General features: G+C 44.1%; 1 protein-coding gene across 10 annotated transcripts; it reads left to right on the plus strand.

The window, feature by feature from the left end:
• The first annotated feature begins 616 nt into the window (after positions 1 to 616).
• On the plus strand, positions 617 to 20,141 carry si:ch211-272n13.3 (ankyrin repeat domain-containing protein 26). Of its 10 annotated transcripts, XM_053885875.1 has the most exons (46): positions 617 to 700; positions 1,604 to 1,885; positions 2,861 to 2,975; positions 3,052 to 3,225; positions 3,328 to 3,434; positions 3,508 to 3,645; positions 3,735 to 3,886; positions 3,997 to 4,023; positions 4,169 to 4,205; positions 4,271 to 4,340; positions 4,410 to 4,458; positions 4,913 to 4,963; positions 5,027 to 5,097; positions 6,545 to 6,707; positions 6,891 to 6,952; positions 7,036 to 7,117; positions 7,413 to 7,505; positions 7,980 to 8,041; positions 8,116 to 8,176; positions 8,247 to 8,291; positions 8,735 to 8,983; positions 9,049 to 9,147; positions 9,215 to 9,267; positions 10,070 to 10,813; positions 12,018 to 12,181; positions 12,313 to 12,507; positions 12,578 to 12,611; positions 12,681 to 12,822; positions 13,204 to 13,417; positions 13,496 to 13,679; positions 13,826 to 13,972; positions 14,079 to 14,529; positions 14,598 to 15,103; positions 15,164 to 15,316; positions 15,388 to 15,563; positions 15,619 to 15,712; positions 15,824 to 15,850; positions 16,222 to 16,299; positions 16,471 to 16,605; positions 16,710 to 16,822; positions 16,929 to 17,064; positions 17,164 to 17,454; positions 17,684 to 17,919; positions 18,094 to 18,307; positions 18,381 to 18,426; positions 18,501 to 20,141. In XM_053885875.1, exons 2-46 carry the CDS (start codon positions 1,686 to 1,688, stop codon positions 18,605 to 18,607), a joined length of 6,747 nt encoding a protein of 2,248 aa, XP_053741850.1. In that variant the 5' UTR covers positions 617 to 700; positions 1,604 to 1,685; the 3' UTR covers positions 18,608 to 20,141. The 10 variants fall into 10 exon arrangements, with proteins under 10 accessions (XP_053741850.1, XP_053741848.1, XP_053741840.1 ...); XM_053885873.1 differs by having other exon boundaries at positions 4,913 to 5,097; XM_053885865.1 differs by lacking the exons at positions 4,913 to 4,963; positions 5,027 to 5,097 and adding an exon at positions 5,174 to 6,438.
• Positions 20,142 to 21,892: the final 1,751 nt, after the last annotated feature.

The following is a 21,892-nucleotide window of genomic DNA, read 5'->3' on the forward strand; positions in this document are numbered from 1 at the left end:
GGTTGTGGAGCAAGCCCAGCAGATTTATATGCACCTGGTAGTGTTTACATGCCATGGTGGTTTGCCAAACCTTTTTGTTGTTTGTCCCGCTGCCTCCCTGCCAACAGTCCCATCATCACTTTTTCACACTTTGTTTACTTTTCCTGTCTTTGAAATCGTCGCCACACTCTGCCAACCACATGTTCCACTGGCCTGGTGATGGTTTTGAAACAGATCTTTTCATTTACTTGCATGTCAAGGAGAAAAAAAACAAGGTTAACCCTGTGTCATTTCTCAGTTATTTCTCTAATGTTAAAGAAGGTCATTTCTCAGTGGAGTTTGTGACACCCCATATGGGTGTCCCCTGTCTCTCACCCATTTGTAACTGGAATTCGCAGATGTTTCTAAAATCGCCTCTTAATAGCAACATAATTTCCAAATAAACGTAAAATAGGATTATTGACCAAACGTTTTGTGAAGGACAACTAGGATATAAATGTCGCCATCGTGTGGTGCCTATGTTTTACTACAACTCATTCAACACATGGAAAAGCGATCGCATCAGACACAAAGACGCTGATTGGTCCTTGGATGGCAACCTCCCTGTAAACTCCTCTCTGATTGGTTGCTTGGGAATCTCAACAGCTGGTGTAGCAACCATTAGCTCCTGTTAGCTGCCTGGTCTCGAGAGCAACAGGTCAAAATGCTCCCTTCATTTCACGTACGTAGTATTTTGTTGCTATTCTAATGTGTAAATAGAATCAAACCGACAACATTTTGTCAAAGCGTTGACTAAAAATGAAGCTAGTGGTGGTGGTTTGCGAATTAGTGGATAGTTAGCCCGGTTATTTTTAGCCGCAAGTTAGCAGTTAGCGCAAACTAGTTCACTTTGAGTTTTCATCTTGAGAACGTTATAGAACATTTCGCTTCTCAAATGTGAGTTTTCAAATGTGGCGGTTCATCTTATTCGAGATGTGACGACGTGGGAGGCGCTGCGTGAAGCTAGCGGAGTTGCTAGGCAACTATCGCTCTACAATGCTGCGGTCGTAGTCTCTACGTAAAAAGTATCATCACATCATTTATAGCGAAATTATTTGTTAAGTGTGATACTGGGTGCTATGAAATATTCTACTTCCGCACTCCGTCTTTAAGCCTTATTTCGTTTGTTTCAAGTCATTGATTCGTTGTTTTTGCTGTGTCAGTGTTTGATATTTAACATGGTGAATGCGATCTACGTGTCATTTGAAAGTGACAGAAGATATGTCAAAGCAGTAGCCGTGACACCGCTAGTCACCATGGCAACAGGCCACTAGATACTGTTACCGTCGACTAGCTAGCAGCGACGCGCTCCTTTAAGGTGTTTACAGTGAATAACCTTTAGAACGCTGCGTTCCGAACCTTCACACGGCGCTCTCATTGAAGGTATGTTCATTTAGCTTGAAGGGTATTTGGTGACACCTTACGATGGCGGTGAGATGCCGTGCAGAGGCTTTAGATGCTGCGGTCTCTTCCCATTTTCTCAGTGAATGTAAAGTACATACGTGTTAAACCGTGACCAGGTTGGAGATTCCGAACTCCCAGCGTGGTGTCCACTGCTAATCCGCCTTATATGACCTATTTTTAGCGGCGGCTGTGTTGATCCTGCTGCAGCATCAGATGAGTGGCGGTGACGGTGCAGACCCCGGTTCCATCGGCTGCTGATTACAATGAAAAAAATATTTGGTTTCACTAAGAAGAAGAAACAATCATCCGGTGCCTCTGACAACGGAAGTGTACTCTCTGCTGGCTATGATGTGAAGGAGAAGGACCTGGGAAAGGTCCACAAGGCCGCCTGGCTTGGGGACTTGGCAAAGTTGAAGCAGCTTGCCAAAAAGAATGATATCAATCAGCTTGACAAGGAAAACAGGTGAGTGTCATGCATGGCCACCTCAACACTCATCCATTCATTTGGTCTTCAATGGAGCCTATCCCTGCTACAGAAGGTCAGAGCCAGGGAACTCACCAGTCCATCACAGATCTAGCTCATACCTACTCACATTTTTTTGTATTGGTGATGATTCCAGTGTAATATGTGATTTGTTTGTGAAATATCATCAATGCATATTAAGTCATATATTACCTCGCCACTCATCCATGTCCGTGAACTTTGGGTTATAACAGGAAAAAGGTCAAGAGGAGTTGGTCTCTCTTTGAGATTAGGTGCTGCCATTTTTACCAATCTCATGGGCTCCTTCTGAAGGTTTAAGCACTAAAAACATTCAGTATGTTTTTATCAGCCTTAAATATTTCACTTCTTCCTCATTGTCAAACTTGATATGATCATTTCTGAGTTAGTTATATTTTGTGATATTGAATTTTTTTTTTTTTATCATACATTACAATATATCATCATCATCATCGGTGAATCCTAAATGACATCAATAGTTGCAATGTGGAAATAAAACTTCACGTAAATTCACCACAAAAGTGTGCGTCATATGTGTCTGTTATGCTGATGTGTGGTATATTATGATGGAGACACAGAAATCATTGGTTACAGTATTCTTTAATTAGCTGAAGTGGAAAAAAAATTATTTTGACTTTTGAAATGGTATTGCTGGGAGCATATTGGAAAATGTATTGAAAACATTTAACCAATGCTAGTGTGTTTCATAACCCTTATTTTCTCAATACTGCAATACTGCATTGTTAAATGACTTTTGGGTTCAAAAGCAGATGATTTTCAGCTTTTCCAGTCTCCTTATGTTACAAGGCCAGATCGAGTTACTGTACTGTTAGTGTCAGACGTTGGTGAGCCGGGTCAGGGAGTCCCATGGTTCTGCAGAGGGTAAGTTCCTGTGGAACATGGTAATTACCGCTGCTTTCCTGTCTGCTGCTCCAGGACTCCGCTTCACATCGCCTGTGCCTGCGGTCATGCTGAGGTGGTGCAGTTTCTCGTGGAGGGAAAAGCCAAGCTTAACCTATGTGACAATCAAAACAGATCCGCCCTGATGAAGGTAAGCCTGCGGTCGGCAGGAATCATTGTTGAGACGTGGCTGCTTCTGCATCCTTGTCGTTTCTCAATGGCGGCAGGCGGTGCAAGGCCAGCACGAGCGTTGCGCTAGCATACTTCTGGAGAATCATGCAGAGCCAAACTTGGTGGACATCAACGGCAACACAGCTTTACATCTCGCAGCCAACATCCCATCTATCACCACGGCTGCCTCACTTCTCGAGCATGAGGCTGATATCAATGCACCAAATAAGGTACGCAACATCTTGTTGCTCGTAAAACTGTGTTTTGACAGCTCACCTCCAGGTATACCCATAATCTAAAGGTCAAGATGCTCAATGCTCACTGAATTTCAGGAGGGTTTCACCCCACTGACTGTGGCAGTACGTGAAGACCACTTAGACATGGCTGAGTTTCTCATAAAGGAAGGCGCTGAAGTCAATTTCTTGGACCAGGATCAGCGGTGAGAGCAAATAAAAACATCCAAGCTTCAAAAATGCTGCACTTACGATGCTTCCATGTCGTGCATCCCGCAGGTCGCCTCTAATGATAGCTGCTTGCAACGGACAGATCAACATGCTACGGTTGCTTTTAAAGTTTGGCGCTGACGTTGACCTCAAAGACACCAAAGGATGGTCAGCTGATGACCACGCTGTCATTAATGGACACCATCCGTAAGTCTTCCAAAGGAATCGGCATGAATTCAATCGTTAACAACAATTAGTTGGAGGTTGTGGAGACTATTTCATAACTGTGCTTGCAGTTGTTCCCTTCTCATCAATGAACATGCCACCCAGAAGAGAGGCGGGCCTTCACTCACGCAGGACGCGAGCAAAAAGGGGAAAAAGATGAGCAACCCTTCCAAGAATGCAAAAGCCGGGTTCATGTTGGCAGGCCCTGCAACTGACAAAGACGGTGAGGACCTTGAACCCAGACCGATGGTGCAGTAGGAGTGACTGCATTCTTTTATATTGACCTTGAATATTTCATTTATTCTTCATGCAAAACCACTCGACTGGATGTAGAGCATGGATCAGATGAAGCAGGGAGAGGTATTTCTTAGACTACAGACTTGTGTGCAGATTTTTAGCTAAGAACTTTGACAGGGAGGTTTGAAAATGCATAGTAATGTTGTGGGTGACCTGTGATTAGCTCGATGTGTCAACAACTTCAATGAATTCCTTTCTTTCTCTACAGACTTTGAGGACAATTCACAGTCTGAATCGCTGAGTCGGTGAGTGAAAATGATTTCATGTCACTTTCATTGTTTGGCTTAACGCCAGTCTTCTTTGCTCTCAGCGTTTCCAAAAGTGGTGCAGACGAGTGGCCTTCATCTGAGGAGGAGGAGGAGTCACTTTTAAATGAAAAGGTTCATTAGATTCTTGTGTTTTGCACCTTTTATTGCTGTCATCCTCTAAATATTTGTCCTGAATTTCAGAAACCAAAGATCAACTTGAGGAAAATGATCGCGTCCAAAAAGGGAGAAGGTACGAACACACCGTCTTATCTTATTACAATGAACTTGAAATGTAATAAGATAAAAATGCTCCAAAAATAATATTTTGGAGCGTCAATGTTTTTAGGCACAAGATCCTTGCCTGATAATAATAAATAAATAAATGTCAACCAACACAGACATCTTTGAGTTTGTCTGTGGCCTCAATGGAGCAATTAATGACCAGAAAACCACTCAGAGATGCAGACTTTTATTGATATCATTAGGTACCGTTTTGCAGTAATGAATAGTCAAAATCAAATGAGCTGACTTGGCCACCATGTGGCAGCACTATGCTGACAATTTGATTCAAATCTGATCATTATGCAGTGGTAATATTTCCTCAAAATTATTACAGTTTTCCCTGCAAAATGTTTGGTAGAAAACGTAATACAAACCATGAATGTGAGACATTTTCATATGAATGTTTGTCCCTGTGTGTGTAGCTTCCCCACCTCCTGACAAATCCCTGAGTGCGACAGAATCCGATCCAGAGAGTGAGAGTAGATTCCAGAGTGTCCAGTCTTTCTCATCCAGCAGACCCTTAAACCCCCCTGTAGATTCCTCCCCAGTTTCCCTGCCTCCTAGACATCTCCAGATGACCTCGACCCCCCTCCCACTTTCAAGAGAGGTAAATATCCGAGCTGAAGCTTTTACAAACGTTCGTGACACTCTTCTTTCTGTTACCTTGCTTCATGACATGGCAGAATGCAAACAGCCTCCAGCAGATTCTTGTGCCAGCAAAACAAAGCAGCTTGACAATGAAGATGAGGTTGACGAGGAGGAGGAAGATGAAGATGAAGATGATGATGAAGATGAAGACGAGGAAGAAGAATCTGATGAAGATGAAGAAGAGAGTGAAGAAGAAAGTGAGGAAGAAGACAGTGAGGATGAAGAGGATGACGATCAGCCATCAAGTGTTGATATCACTGACAGCGATGCCCGCAACACAGCAGAAGATGGCGCCAGCATGCCATCCCCAATCACTGGATTCATCCGGTTGATACCCGGTGTAGAGGAGGACTGCGTGGTGTCCGCAATCCGGGTGGAATCCAAACTCTCAGATGAGGAGGACAGTCTGAGCCTGCCGCCTTCAAAACCTGCTGCTCATCTAACACACGAGGCTGCAGAGGAGCTTGGGAATGAGTCGAGCAAAGATAGGGAGATTGCAAGTGATGGAATAAAGGACGGTTTATTCACTCACAACAAAGGACTTGCTTATAAAACAGGTGGAGAAGGTGAAAGTGAAGACACCTGTTTTCGAGACGACGATGAATCACTAAAACAGTCCGGGAAGCGAAGGTCATCGTGGGGTTCTTCGCTGGAGGAGGAGGATGAATGTGAAGGAAAGATGGAACAGAGTAGACTTCTGTCTTTGACTCCATCTATAGCTAAACCAGTGAAATCTGTTGAAGATTCTCAGTGGGATTCCTCATCTGAATGTCAGGAGGGGGCCTCGCCTGCAGAGCAGGTTAATAAAATGGAGGAGTCCTCAGCATGTTGTCATGGCAAAGAGGAGAAAAATCCAGTACATGCTCATGATTTAGCGGAAACAGATTTGATAGATGAAGACAATAGTTGGGATGATGTAAGTGACAAATCAGAAAAATGCGACCGAACGGAGATTGTGGAGACTCAGGGCTCTGAAGTCGTGAAGCTGGAGCCAAAACCTGAAGGTTGGTCCTCAAAGTCGACTGAGAAGGGTGCCAAACAAGTCCGTGAGTGTGAAGGAAGAGATGCAGCTGTTGTGGACGACGATGTCAGCGATGAAGATTCAGACAGCCTCCATCAGAATTTGCAGTATGATTTTGTCAGCGCCACCGTTAAGGTTTCTGATGCAGGACACGACTCTGACTCTGATGGACACCTGAATAAAGATGATGCAGAAGCAGCGAGGTTGACGGCATACGTGACACTGGGTGATAAGAATGAGAATCTAACTGAGCATGGGGACGTTCTAGCTGACACTCAGGTAAAACTGGGCTGTGTAGCGCACTTAGTGTTTTTATTGGCTCGTGTGTAGATGAAGGACAGATGTGAACAGAATTAAAACATTCTATATGCATTTCTTTTCACAGAGAAATGATTCTATCGATGATGACGAGGAGGAGGAGGATGAAGATGATGATGTGCCGGAAGAGGATACAGACAGCTCAGATGATCGGCTTGAAGAAAGTGGAGACTCCTTTGGTGTCACGGCCGAGGATCGAGAGGGAGAGCTTTCTGTGGAAAACAGAAGAGGTGAGAGAGGTCACTGCTTTTTGGGGGGTTTTTACCTTGGAAATGGAATGAAGAAAATGCTGCTATTGGAGTAGTATACTCTTAAAAGAATGCAATCTGAGATTGTGGTCCCAAATGCCACACTTGTTTTGTTTAAAATGAGATCATGAATATGTGCTTCATTAATGAAGTTAACCTCTCTAGATTTCCTCTCTGAACTGGGTCTGGAGACGGGGGAGAAGGTGCGGGAGTCCTTTGATTCTGAGGTGTGGAATTCTTTACTTTCTTGCATCTAACAAAATGTTTGGTCCAAATTCTAAGGTTGTGTTTATAATTATTTTCTTTGCAGTCTGAACACAGCAGGCTGCCCCACAAAGAGACTATGGAAAATCCATTGGAGTCTGCTGCTATTGATGAGGACACTAAAGAAAGTGAGTCCAGTGATCGTTTCATGCTCTTTAACTCTGTAATCTTTCAGTTCTACTAAAGGACAGCTTGATGTATTAAGTCTGATGCATTGTCTTGAGAAAATTAAAATTGGAGCCTAATAGTGCTGAATAAATCTGTATTATGGTGGGAATTGTTTTCTATTTTGAAGCAAGTTTTGTCTCAGAGCGTCAGAGAGTCAGCCTGGTCTCAAATATTAAGAGAATGGATCCAGCCGGAGCCCTTCCAGTAACTGCAGTCGACTCACGTCTTTGTCACCGTGTCGCATTTCTGTTGTAGACTTGTTTTATGTCCCCTCATTTATACGAGGGGAGGGCTGCAATAGGATGCTAGAGCCATGGAGGAGTGTAGGCATGCCCCGAGGCAGCCAGGGTAGGAATGCCTCGCTTTGTATGTCGTGTATAACGTGCAATGACTGCATGCAGCACGCATCACTGCATCCCACTTGCTCGATTCGATTTACGAAACATGTCACATGATCATTTTGTGTTGTTTAATTGTGTAGATGTTGCATGTGGCTAGCAAGCCTTGAAAGGAAACACGTTAAGGAAGATACATTTGATGATCTGTTTGTTCACCACCACTGGAAAAAAAGGTGGCGTCCATGATTGACTAAAATTGTCTTTCAGCTTTTGCAGCTTAATTGATCTCCGTTCTCTCCTGTGATTTCATGTGACGCATGAATTCAGCTCAGAAAAATCTCAACTGTTATGTTGTTTGATCAAGTAGATGAAGTCTCACCACTGATTTTTGTTGCTAACCATGACTACATGCATGGACATGATCACCTCCAGCTTCCTCGCAGAGATGCTGTTTCACCACAGAGGTCATTTATTTTCTTGACAGGCATTCAGTCACCTGTGGTTTCCAACGACAATCACAGTGAAAGCACAGAAGCAACAAAAAAGGTCCACAGCAGACATCCATTATTATCCGACATCAAATGGGTTGGTTGTAATGTTGTCTTTTGTCTCTTCACCAGAAGGAAAACGCCAAATGGGAGCCACTGTTGAGCAAACGTGAGAGTCACAAGTCAGAGACTGGTGAGTGATGCTGCTCCTCTTTCTTGTCTTGTGTTCCGTTGGTCATGTTTCAATTTCTCCTTCATTCCAGACTTGATGAATGAGCTGAATCTGGGAGACTGTGACGATCTGGAAGGTGAGTGGTTTGTGTTTCCGCCATAAAGCCAGGTGATCAGTTGGAAAGTCTTCATGTCACTCATGATGCCTTCTGAAGAGTACGATTGAATGCTCCTTTACTGTGAGAAACGATCACCTTGGAGACTCAAAACATACTTGATATTGGTCTAAAACACATTCATTTTTTGATTTAAACTGAATCTTTTAATGAATGCATGAATCCACTTTTTATTACACCACAAGTCGTCATGGCTGGACAAAGAGCTTTGTAGGTTTGTATGTGGCGTGTATGTGCATCGGAGACATGAGTTGCTTCTGCTTCTATTGATCCCTCCTGTGACACATACATTCATTGACTTTAAAGTGACTCATTAACACGAGTTACTTTTGTGATTAACTTGGAAAAACGGGAAGACTGCGGTTGTGTACTTTTAATGAGCACTGGTTGTGTGATTGCAATAGATGCGTCAGACTGGGATACAGCTAGCAATGCCAGTAAGACGACCCTGCCCGGACGTAGAGTGGCTTCACCTGGAGGGGACGATGTCCCGGCACATGCCAAGACGTCCATCAATGAAGAAGAGGAGGAGGCGCTGTCGCCAGTGCCCCAGAGAAGACTCAGCTTGGACAAAGAAGTGGTCAGCTCTTCTCCACCACCTGTTCCGATTCCACAGCCTCGGGCCAGAAGGTTGGTGGTCCCCGATAGTGAAGGTGAGGTTTCGCTCTTCATATTAAATGTTCAATTTAGAGTGTCATTCATGACAGTGGTCTTTCAGAATCAGATTGGGATCAAGATCATTCATCATTGTCGTCAAACAAGGCCTCACAGGCTGCCGACCAGTTCCCACACACTGAAGCAGCACACGTGCCAACAGGTTGCTATCTTTGATCTGATTTTTGCTTTCTTCTGCCTTTACACCTAAAATGTTGTGTCTGATCCAGAAACCACTCCAAGTGAGAAGGGTCGTCTCCTACTCAGTCAACAGGAACTGGAGGTGAGAAAAACATGTTTGTAAATACATGTTTGGCAGAGCAAAGATATTTTGAAGTCAGACGTCGGAACATTTGAACCCCAAAGTTGATTCATTAATGCATTTATGTAAATTTTATGTTTGCTATCCATTATTATCCATGACTATGCGTTATTCTGCATGGAACATTTCTTTACCTTCAAAGTAGAAAAAAATATCTGGTTGTATCTGTTACAAATCATACATTTTGTCTGTGACAGTTTTTACCATATTTACATTTGACCAAGTGACCAATCGCCCTGTTTTATTCAAATATTAAAACTTAAAATAGTATTTTTTTTCACCCTTTGAAATCAATATTGTTTGGTATAGAGGTTGCTGCTTCGCTTTTCTTCAGGGGAGCAAGACTATTTGACAGATGTTTTTCCTCTGAAGTCATTTCACTTATATAGCCATCTATTCAGTCTTTAATTATCATATTTTAAGAGTTTAACCAGCATATTTTTAAGATTTCCTCCTCCCACATGTGCCTCATTGTATCGCACATTATGTCTGTAATTGTGCTCAACTGGTTTATGTTGTCGCTGTCTGTTATTAGCTGTATTGTACTTCACTTTGATTCTTGATTTTATACTGTTGTTCCAAAGTGTCTACATTTGTACGTAATAACTGCTGCCTTTACCATGTGTTGACAAGCCTCTTGCTAATCATTCTGAATGCAGCATGCTCTGACAATGTGTCCAATATGGGAAGTGGAGTTTGTCATTCTGTTTTGTTTTTGTCTCTTGTCTTTACTTTTTTTTCTTGTGCATCCATGTCACCGAAGGAGAATGATGAGGCGCTAAGGGGTCATTTGGGCTCTGACAGAGAGGAAAGCGATGCATTTAGTCAGTCACCCAGTCCCAGAGAGCGTGCAGATGCAGGTCCTGAGGTTCACTGGGAGAAGCGATACGAGAAACTGTGGGTTGAAGTGGAGAAGCGGGACGTTAAAACCACTTTTAAGAGCGTGGCTTGTGAGTTGAAAGAGAGATTTGGAGAGCTGATAAAATCAAGACCTCCTGTGCGGGAGGAGCAAAGTGACGTTGACACTGTGCTTGATGAAGAGGAGTCCAGTGATGATGAGGGTGGGGAGGTCATTGTGCGGCCAACAGCCAGGGCCAGAAGCACGACTCTGCTGACCATTCCCGAGCAGAGGGAGTCCGGACAGGAAGACTCTGTGGCTGCGTCACCTGACGTCTCGATCGCTGAGAAGAAGCGGATTTTTGAGAGGGACGTTCATGAAGAGACAGAGCCGCTCGCAGACAGCACCTCTTCCCCACTGCCAGAATTAACCGCCACCCATGCCCCTGATTTCAAGGATCACTCAGTTTCAAACAGTCCTTGCTTCAATGATAAGGAGGCAGAACCAGACGAGTATCTGGAAGAACAGTCCAGCAGACTTTCAGCATCCATACTAGGAGATTCCGACGAAGAGTTGGAGGAAGACATGGGGCGCTTTAAAGCCGAGGTAGGGAAGCTGAAGAATGCCTTTCTGGATTTGGAGAAGCAACAAGGCCAACTGCAAAAAGAGGTAGAGAAGATGACAGGATTCCTTCTCTCTGACCTAGATCGCTTCTCTCTATTTTCCCAGTCATTTCCATTATGCTTCTTCAGAGAGCCCACACTCCGGCCAATTTTCTCTGTGTGATCTACGTGTCGTTCTTGTCTCCTGTCTGTGGTTGCTAGAGTCAGACAATCCACCCTCATCCTTTTTTCCGTTCCTCTTTTACTGGTTTGCAGTGTGTTGTGTTCTGGGGTTTTGCATACAGAAACTAAACTCCTCAGTTGTTGTCAGCATGGTTTGGCATTTATGTGTGTTTCTTCATTAATGCTAATTCTAGCTAAAGCTTTTATAGCCAGTTATATGCCTCTAGAGTTTTGGTTCATCGCCATGATTTTCTTTACTAATCATGCTGCCAGTAGCATCATACATTTGATTGTTATTGAACCCAAATGTATGTCCATTGCAAGTGTTATCCTAAGTTTAACTGCTCTTTTCCTGAATCAGAAGTTCATTATCCTCATGTAGGGTTAATGATACACTCTTAGATGTATATTACACTATTCTGTGTGAAGCATAAGTGATATTCAACACTTTTGGAGCAATAATAAAGGACATGAAGGACAACAGAAAATCTCCCCAAGTTCTAAATGTTGCCGGCAATTTTATCAATTCATCATTTCATATTCCTCACTGGTCTTATTGTTAATATGACTTTGAGTGTTATCTATATTAAAGAAGGTGGACTATGGTGAATTTTGATTTAAATGTTTGAGTAATGCTATCTGGGAGCAAAACTGTTTATATCTTGTCAAAGGACTGAAGTGAGATTTTAGTTTGTTTTTAAATGTAACCAGAGAAAACCCTGGATTAAAACAAAACATGATTGAAAATAATGTGATTTAATTTAATTGACATGAATTGCAACATTGTTGTTTACTTATCATTAAGTTATTTGTATAATTGAAGTTGGTGAAACCTAAGTTGAAAGTTGTGAGAAGGAGCAGAGTCTTGTTAAGTCAGGTAATCTATACTTCAGTCACGAGTCCATGTGATTCCTGTGTCAAATCGACAGAGGTGTTAAGTCTCCAGAGGGAAGTCGTGGCACTACATTATGCATGAAAAGTAAAATAGTATGTGAGATTCAACAGGATCTTAAAAGAAACTTCTCCTACCTGGTTATGTGTTTTTGGATCTCCAGGCGTGTTGTTCATGAGTTTTCTTTTTTCCTCAGGTTGTGAGGGAGGTGAGAAGAAGTGGCTCAGCATGTTTATCAAACCACTCAGCCTCGCACGCATTGGATGCTGAGAAACACGAGAGCAGTTCCAGGCTGCGGAATGAGATGTCGAGTCAAGCTGCTGCCACTCCACGAGAACAGGAGCTTGAGTCCACAGTGAGGTACGCACTATTGCCACATCCATTCCTCACTGATACACTGTTTAATGTATTCATGATCAGTTGCTGAAAATATGTTTTTGTTGATTTCACGCCTCAGTCACTGTTATAGCAAAGGTGGTTTCTGTCCACAGCACAAGCACAGGGGCCTTCAACTCCCCGAAGATGACAAGTAAACACAAACAGGAGGGACAGGTGGCCCCACAGGCCGAGTTAGTGGGTGGGACTCGGCCCCAAAGAATGCATCGTGCCTCACCTAAGGTTAATGGAAAGCAGCTCAATGTGTTTGATGACAGCACTTTAAGTGACATGTCCGACAACGAAGGAAGGTAAATTCATGTTTTCTCTTAGCTACACAGAGCAATGACATCAGTCACATGGTTTCTGTCAATGTTTCAGCCCAAGGTTCCCATCTTCAGCGCAGAGAAGCAAGGTATGACTCAAAACCTCCTTTAAACAAACCTCGTGGTTCAGTGTAATCTCACTGACTTCCCACACTCAGAAGTCTGAGGGACTGGAGAAGGCAGAAGACTTGGACGAGCTCACACAGTCGTCTGATACGACCACAGATGACATCGACTCGCCCGCTGCTGGTTACCGACACGCGTCACTCCTCATCCAGAAGCTGGACTCTGCAACTCTTGGTACTGTGTCTGTCATTACAGCAAACTGTCACTCTTTTTTTTTTTTTTTTTTTTTTTTTAATAAACTCAAACAGGTTCCAAAGGTTGGTTCATGGGTTGGAATGGGTAGATGAGGTTTCATGACACAGTATTGAAGGGTTGATGAGGTTTCATGAAACCTTGTCCTGATTTTCAGAGACCGCCAGATGGCACTGCCTGCCGTTAACAGTTAGCATGAATTTGCATCAGTGAAAAGAAAGAAACCCAGAAAATCGTCCAAAAATAAAACATGGTTTTCAAATTAGAAAACACTTTTTTTTTTAAGTCAACATTAGCTATATCCAAGACTCTTGGTCCAATATGGGTTCTTTATAAAAATGAATAGTCACTAATCTTTTGCAGACTGTAAGAGCATTGTGAAGCTACAGAACATGTTCCACGAGTATGAACGGGCCATTCAGATGGAGAAGAGCCGTCACAGACACCTGTCGGACAAAGTGAGCCAGCTGGAGACGGAGAGGGCTGAGTTGAAGAAGTCGCTGGAGGAAGTGAAAGATTTGAAGTCTGCTCTGGAGCGCAACCAGCTGGAGCTGCAGACTGAAGTCACCAATCTCAGGTAAGAGCGTAACCCTTTGCCGTGTCATGTAACTGCATCATTAGTTGTGTTGTTAAGTTCTAAAGCGCATACTTACAGCTTTCAGCTGAAGCAAGAGCAGGAAAATGCCCGAAACGCCACGATGATGTACAACACTGCCAGAGGCAAGCTCCGGAGGTCGGAGGAGCAGCAGCAGTTGGAGCTCCAGGATAGGCAGAACATGGAGCTGACATTTCGGAAGTTGGAGCTGGAGCTGAGAACAACAGCCAACAACATGAAGCAGGTGTGTCTGACAACTAAAACTACTTGGTTTATCTGTATACTGACGGTAAAGTTCTTGCTGGTGGAAGTGTCACTCGTTTTTCTTAATAATGTCCTGTGTTGTGCGTGAGCAGTAGCTGAGGTTTAATTGTGCGTTTGGTTTGCTAGCTTGAGGAAGACCACAATGAGACACAGAGGCTCTTGGCTCTGGAACGCAGCGCGAGGACGCAGCAAGAGAGTCTGGTCAGCAGTCATCTACGCAAGCAGCTGGAGATGGAAGCAGAAAACAAAAGGAACGTCAGCAAAAGCCATGAGGTAGTGTTGTAGAGGCGGCATTAGATCGCTGAATTTGGGAAACAGCACTGTGTCTTTTTATAGCTCTACTATGTCTAAATGTTAATCTTCATGCTCAAATCTTTAGGCCTTGTCTCAGCTTACCGAGGCCAGTGACCGGGAGCGGGAGCTTCAGCAGCAGATCACTTGCCTAAATGAGCAACTGAGCATCCTTAGAACAAAGTTTGAGCACCTACAGGCCGACAGTAGTCTCAAAGAGACTCATTTCTTGGAGGAGAACGAGACCCTGAAGGAGCAGCTTGAAGACGCAAAGCGAGATGTCAAACTCAACAGCGACAGCTTCTTCACCTCCAATCACCAGATCGCCACCTTGAAGTCAGAGTTGACCATGACTGCTGCACGTCTGGAGAATGAGAGACAAGCCCACGAGTCACTGATGACAGAGCTGGAGTCCTCTCAGACTCGTCTGCGTGGGGCTTTACAGGAGGTGGAAAGATGCCAGTCTGCCCTTGCAAACTCAGAGAAGGCTCTGCTCAAGGAAAAGGAGGAACTCCAACATCTCAGAGACAAACTGTCAGGTCAGCACCTTTAGAACATGCTCTTTACTTTTAGTTTTCATCGTCTTTACAGTAATATATCTGAACAGGTGAAGCATCGAGTCACCGGGAGGAAGTCACCAGTCTTTGCCAGAAGCTTGGGAAGGCAGAGGAGAATGCCAACAAGATGGAGAACGAGGCTCATCGTGTGTCAATACAGTTGTCGGAAAAGAGCATGCTGCTGGAGATCCTTCAGCGCGAGAAGGACCAGATAGCTGCACGAGCTAAAGAGCTGGAATCGGCACTACAGTCGGAGAAGGAGCTGGTCAGTCGTGCTGCTGCCCGCCACGAGGCCACTCAGGAGCGGCTGGCCCAAGCCCAGAGCGAGGGCATGCTGATGCGGCAGCAGCTGGAAGAAGCCCAGAACAAAGGTGTGGCGAAGGAGCGTGCTGTCACTGATGCTCAGGAGCGCTTCAGTGACATCCTGTCCAAGCTGCGTTCAGACAGCGAAGAGAAGGTCCAGCTGGTGGAGGAGAGGAACAAGGAGCTGGCCAGCAAAGCTGCTGATCTGCGGGAGCAGGTCTACAAGCTGGAGGAAGAAAAGAATGCCAGAGTGGTGAGTATCCGTGAGCTTCACTTCTTCTTCAGCCTCTTACTCTCTGACTCTTGAACACAGACAGAACTGAGGGAGCTACAGCAAGAGCTGACTGACTCTCTGAAGAAGCTGTCGATGAGCGAAGCCTCTTTGGAGGTCAATTCACGCTATCGGAACGACCTGGAAGAGGAAAAATGTCGGCTGCTCAAAGACGTGGACAGACTGAAAGCAAAGGTAGAGTCAAGCTTTTCTCAACAGTGTGATTTGGAGTTGAGGTTATGAGGATTTCGGCTTCTGTACTGCAGCTGGAAGAGAGTGAAACTCAGCATGTCCAGGCTGAGAGGCGCATCAACAGCCTCAAAAGTCGCCTGGACGACCGAGAGAAAGAACTTGGAAATGCTGCTCAGAAACAACAGGAGGCGCTGTCTGCCTCTGCATCATCTGTAACTACCATCAAGCAGTTGGAGGAGGCAGTGCAAAGGTAAATGCAATGTTTTTTTGTTATTGTGTTTCTGACAATGTTTCTGTGTCGGAAGGCTGGAGATCGAGAATGTGAAGCTGGAAGCAGCTGCCAAGCAACAGTCAAACAAAATTGAAGCTCTTCAAAAAGAAGCTCAGGAAGCCACCATGGTGAGTCATCACCACTGAAACATTTCACGACCCTCACACCTGGTAGTGCCACTTGTTTTTGTACTTGCGCTCGCCTCTAACTTCACTTTTTTATAACCCACAAAATTCCAGCGACACAGCGGGTCACAAGGTGGACGGGTCAGTGTTGTTGCTGTCGACCGATTCCTCTGTGTGGAATTACTCCCTGAGTGCTTAACTTTCTTTCAGTGGTTCAGCAGGGCAGCATTTCTTTATAATTGTTGGTGTCTTCTAGTGTGGACTTTCCAGTTCTATCTTCTAGTAATGTGGATCACTGATGTAGAACTAGAGCATGTTTTTGTTTTTCCTCTCCCGTCGGCCGCCGGGCAATCATCTGGTGTCAAATTAGATTTTCTAAATATACATCCTTTAGCTTGACTAAAATCTGCATTCTGTTTTGTCCCTTTATTCTTTTCCACGGTTTTTACCGCCCTCATGTGCATGTGCCTGCCGACAATCAAAATCCAACTTTTTCTTCCCCTTTTCTCTAGGTTAAAGGTCATTTGGAAGACTTGGTGTCCAACCTTCAGAGCAGTAAAATGACTTTGGAAGACCAGCTCAACAGAGAGGTTTGTGACGTCCATTATTCTAACGACAAGAATTCGCAACAGATTCAGATTCAGAAGTCGATTCTGAATGAAATGTACTTGCTCTCATGAGACACTTAACTGAGGTTAAATATTACAACAATGCTACAATACCATCTCTAAATGTTCTTTTTCAATAATGATCTCATCCAGGTTCAGAAGCAAAGCACGCTGTCTCATACAGCTCAGGACTCCCAGGCCATGTGGGAGGAAGAAATGAAGAGCTCGTCCAAACTAGGACTTCGCATAGCTGAGCTAGAGAAAAATAAAGGAGATCTGAGCGCACAGGTGACCAAGAGACACTCGCAAAATAAGATGAAGAATTTAAGAATATGGAGAACAAATTTCCTTCAGAGAAAGATTTAGTTTTGTATTTAAAAAATCCTATGCAGGTGGAAATTGAAAAGAAGAAGGTGAAGAAATTTGCTGAGCTGAAGAAAATGTCTGAGGCTCGTCTGGAACAAGAGCTGCAGAGAAACACAGACCTTCAGAAAGAGATGTTCAGGTGACTCAAGACTAGTTTTGAATGTGGTGTAGCACAAAAATGTATGCTTCCTCATTAATCTGATCAAAGGTTTCCTCAACTTGCTTTACTGTTGAACCTGACGCAGGCTGAGGACTCTGCTGAAGACTGCTAAGAGGAAGCTGAAGGATGGCGGTGGAGCTGAGTTTGCCTCTCCTATGAGCACGTTAAGGACAGACATGGGCCACTACAGTCAGGGAGACGGGTCCCTGGGAAAAATGAAGGTAGTGAGCTTTTATTCATTGTCAGTTGGTCTTTAGAAAATGAGGACAGTGCAACAGCATTTCATCCTTGTGTTTCCTGAACATGAATTCTGTCACCAGGTAGACGAATTGCAGGTGCAGCTGGACAGAGAAACTTCCCAGCGCAGGGAGCTGGAGAGGCAGAACCGCGACCTCAAGGATCAGCTGGCCTCTGGGAGGAGCCTGGGGGCTGGCAGTGACCAGCTAGAGAGGAGAAAGAGGCAACTAGAGGAAGAGGTGCTGGAGCTGAGGCGCAGGCTGGACCTTAGCCAAACGGAGCAGAACCAGGTGGACCACTACCGGCGGGAGATAGAGGAGAAGTGCCGGCAGGAATTACAACAGAAGATAGACCAGGTCAACCGCTTCCTACAGGTGTGTTATGGTATTGACCTTTTGTCTGTCTGGGATCAATGAGGCTGATTTTAACTCAGGAACTTATGAGGCAACAAATATGAAAATCTTCAGGCCTTTAAACATTATTCTAGTTTTCTAATGTCTTTATTTACATTAAACATGTAACCAGAGGTTTTCAAATGAAGTTAGACACAGGAAGATAAACCATTTGCAGTAGTTCATCTGGATTTCCATGTCTGTGTCTCAGTCCCAGGCAGAGTCGCAGGAAGCACTGGATCAGATGAGGTCCGCGAACGAGGCCAACCTGCGTTCCAAATACGAGCAGAGGATCCTGGAGCTGGAGGGGGAACTGGGCCGGGTCCGAACCATCCAGCACGACAGTCTAAGCCAGAGAGACTCCACTCGGACAGAGCTGGAGAGATTCCAGCAGCTATACAGAGAAGAGCTGCGACTGCGCAAGTCGCTGGATGCCAAACTAGAAAGGTGGTTGTTCATCACTACACAATTCTGCAGTAGGTGTCTCTGTCGCCAGCTCCTGGGTTTGGCTGATCAACTGCGGGAGAGAGACCCCCCACCTCCTCCCCACCTCTCCACTCCTGAGATTAGCCGATTTGGTAAATTCTCTAGATTCTCATTCAGCTTCTGATTTGTCCTCAGAGCCAACGCACGTCTAGAAAAAGCCAATTCTAAGTTACTCCAAGAGAGGAGCAGGTCTCTTCGTCTTGGAGGAGGAGCTTCACTGGATGTTGGTTCGATTGGTCATTACGGGATGTCCCTCGGGCACCTCAACAGAAGTCTTGGACTTGGGCTGACGCATCTGACACCCACAACTGAGGGACAGAAAGCCACAGTAGCCGACTACCTGGCCAAGGTATGTCCTTTTGATCTCTCTAAAACGAATGTCCTTTTATCCAGTTTTGAGATTCAATGTTTGGTGCCTCCAGATGCAGAGCGAGTTTGACAAAAGCATAACCAGAGAGCTAAGTGACGGTGAGCCACCCCAAACATGACCTCTTCCTCCAGTTTTCAAAGTGTGTAATCAGTGTTTACTTTTGATTCCTCAGCCAGAGCAGAGCTGGACTCGGCTTCAGCCCTGAGGACGGAGCTGGACCCCGTCAGTCGGGCCAACCAGGAGTACTTGGAGGTTATGAAGAAGAACTATATGATCTAACGGTACTTTTAGAATGGCAGCGGTGCCAAGAGCATCAATAGGTTCGGCTCAAGCCCAAATCTCGCTGCTGATACGAGAAATGACACTTCTATTCGACCGACCACTGAACCTGTGTGGGTTTATTTTTAAATGTTTTAGTTCCCTAGAGAAACCATAATGTTGCTGCCCACAATGCAGGTCCCGCTCAGAGTAGCCATATATGTGGTCATAGGCTGTAGACGGCGTACGACACTATGAGAATCCACAAGATGAGTTAGTTTTGTCACACTAAAGCAACACTGCTACAAGGTATGCTAAGCTAACTATTTTATTTGTTTGTTACTGTGTGTACTCAGATACTTTAACACGCTGTACGCAATAACAATTTGATCTATCTGTTTGAAAACTCTTGTTTCCGCCAACTCAACACAAGGTCAACAGCAGGGATGGATACCAGTTTGTGCAATTATAACTATTACCACTTCATCTAACTGAACTGAGATTTGTAAGTCACTTCATTGAAGGGCTTGCAGACACGACGTACAAGCAAGAAATGCTACACCAATGTTTGATAATACGGTTCATATTTTGCCTCTTCTGTTAGAGATAAATGATTATTTTGTGAAGAGTTCGGATCACTGGTAAGATCTAAGTTCTGGAAGCCAGAGGAGCAGCACGTAATGAGAGAATAGTTGTCTAGTGTGTAAGCTAAAGAAGATTTCTGGCTTCTCGACCAGAGGGGTGTTTTCAGGGAAGTGTCTTCCTGTTTCATAGGATGAGATGATTCCCTGTGATATGTGGAGGAATTATGTCTGGGCATTAGTAGAGGAGTAGGTGCTATGCATCTTCATCTGTCCTTCAAATGATTTCCTCTGATGATACTGTGTGATTCAATCAATCCAAGAGAATCCGTCATTTTGGCTTGTCACACCTGATAAACGGTTGGTGGATACTAGCAGAGAATTCAAGCAAGTTGTATCTGTGCTTTTCCAAGAAGACTAACTTCAAGGTCTCTTCGTTAGTGTGTTGAACTTCAGGCCAGTCTTGACTCTTTATAAGAAACTGGAGCCGCCATTGTTTTCACCTTTGTGTCGTCTTTTCTTCAATCATTTGCCGATTATCATCTGCTCCTCTGTACGGCATTGATCTGTTCATTTGTCTTACATCGAAAATATATATGAATTTTCTGACTATTTCCTTCACAGAGGAAGTACCAAGATTAATATTAAAAATGCACATTGCACTTGTCGACTCAGGTATAAAGGGCATTTGAGATCATATTAAAACTGTTCTGCCTGCTTCACGAGGGGAAAGTTTGTTTGCATCGCTCAGTGATAAACGTATTTGTTCTAGTTTTGTATTGAGAGGGCAGGAACGCTGATCGCTGGCCTCGGTGCTGAGCTTGGTGCGTGCCATCAGATGGTGCAACAGTGCTGACGACTTCTATTTTTTGACGAAGATACTTGAATATGACAGAGTGGAGAGTTTTTTTTCTCCTGCATGAATTCAACCTGTAAAAAAAACTTGGCGATGCCTTGTAAGAGCGTGAATAAAAGTGTGTAAAAACTAAATGTTACTGCAGTTTTGCTGTTGTTTGTCCACCTTGTGCCTCAGCTCCAGCTGGTGCTGCTGCATCCAGGATCACATCTAAGTGTCCAGATCATTTGGTAAGTTTCAACGTTTATGTGGCACAATTGAATGAGTGAATTCTAAATATATTGTTTTCACGTCACCATAGCGTGAGCAGATATTGAACAAACTCTCAATTGACACTGCTGTTAATGTGGAGGACGAGCAAGCAGGGAGCTGAACAGGACAGGCGATAGACAGGAAGTGAGTCCCACCTTTTGGTCTCTCCATGGTTTCTATTGGGATGACCAACTGGATGACCTCCTTCTTTACTCCTTCAGTTCCTACGTACTGCACCAGAAGGCAAGTTAATGCAACTAGCACCATGAACACGCCAAGTGCTTGATAGAGGAACATAAATGCGTCTGTTTTGTTCTGTACAGTATTTACTCTCTTGAGCTTCTATAGCAATTGTGTGCTATTGTGAGCACATCAACATGGCTTAACAAACCTCTAATGTCTGGCTTGAGGGCCATTTGCAGCCCAGATTCAGATTCTACATGGCCCAAAGCCTTTGTGATAAATACATATTCAGAATTTCTCAAGGGTTAATTCAGATCAGCTCTTTCCAGCACAACTCCAGTTACAAAAATGCCTGTTGCTGATTTCTAAAAACTGAAACCTTTTCCCTCTCAGTCCCAGGAGGAAGCAAAAGTATTGTCTGCTGTTGAATCACTATATCGGCACTCAATGTTTAAGATTTTTTGCGTGTTGTGTTTAAACTTAAGAGTGAAGTACTATGTGACCTTAATAAATTTAAGGTCAGGCACCAAAGAACATGTTTGTATTTGAAGATGAAGAGTGGAGGTAGTGAAAACAGATGTGTATTTGTGGTCAATCATACCATACAGTGTGAGATTATCAGAGAGGTAGAGTGTAGGCAGGATGGAATAAGTAATAACTTTATTCCAAAAGACTCATCACTCATCAGTACCTCACCTCACATGAAGTGTTAGATGCCAGCATTTTGTCAAAACCTACAGCACTTCAGCTGCATTAACATGAAGCCATGCTTGTGTATTCAACTGAGGCTGCTCTGACCATCCCCACTCTCCTCAACTCCTCATATCTCTCGTGTTTATTACTCTCAATTAGACTTCCAGTCCCCACTGCTGAGATAAAATGTATATATAAGCAGCATTTCTCAGCAGCCCAGCTCTCATTATCTGTGTTTTGAAGTACTTCACTTTACCCCCTGTCTGCCAAAAACACACACCCAAACACTTGAAATTGTATTCTTTAGAAAGCACTTATTAAAATGAGACACTGTGCTTCCGATTGCCCCCCTTTCGTGTGTCTCTCTTCCCTTTGATCCGTCAGCCTCAAATCTCAGATATTCAAATCCAGTTACATTTATTTTTGTTTCCTTTACAGCAGATGGGCACATCTGACAGACGCACTATTAGCTGTTATTATTTCCCTTCTTCTCTCACGCTGCCAACAGACGCCACTGCTTACACTACACATACACTTTGTTTTGATTGAGGAGGTTACAACTGTTGTCACCGAGCGTTGCGGGGAGGCAGGAACACGAGAAGACGCCTTCTGAAGCGAGAGAGATTGTTGAAAGGGTTTGTTTTTTTTTTTTGAAAAGCAGGTTTAAAACAAACGGCTTGTCGCCGGGTCGTCCACTGTCAACGACGCCCGGACTTGTTATCTCAGACTTGCCAGTCCAAC

Source organism: Synchiropus splendidus, chromosome 14 (assembly GCF_027744825.2).
Source record: "Synchiropus splendidus isolate RoL2022-P1 chromosome 14, RoL_Sspl_1.0, whole genome shotgun sequence".
In the NCBI taxonomy this organism is placed as follows: Eukaryota; Metazoa; Chordata; class Actinopteri; order Syngnathiformes; family Callionymidae; genus Synchiropus; species Synchiropus splendidus.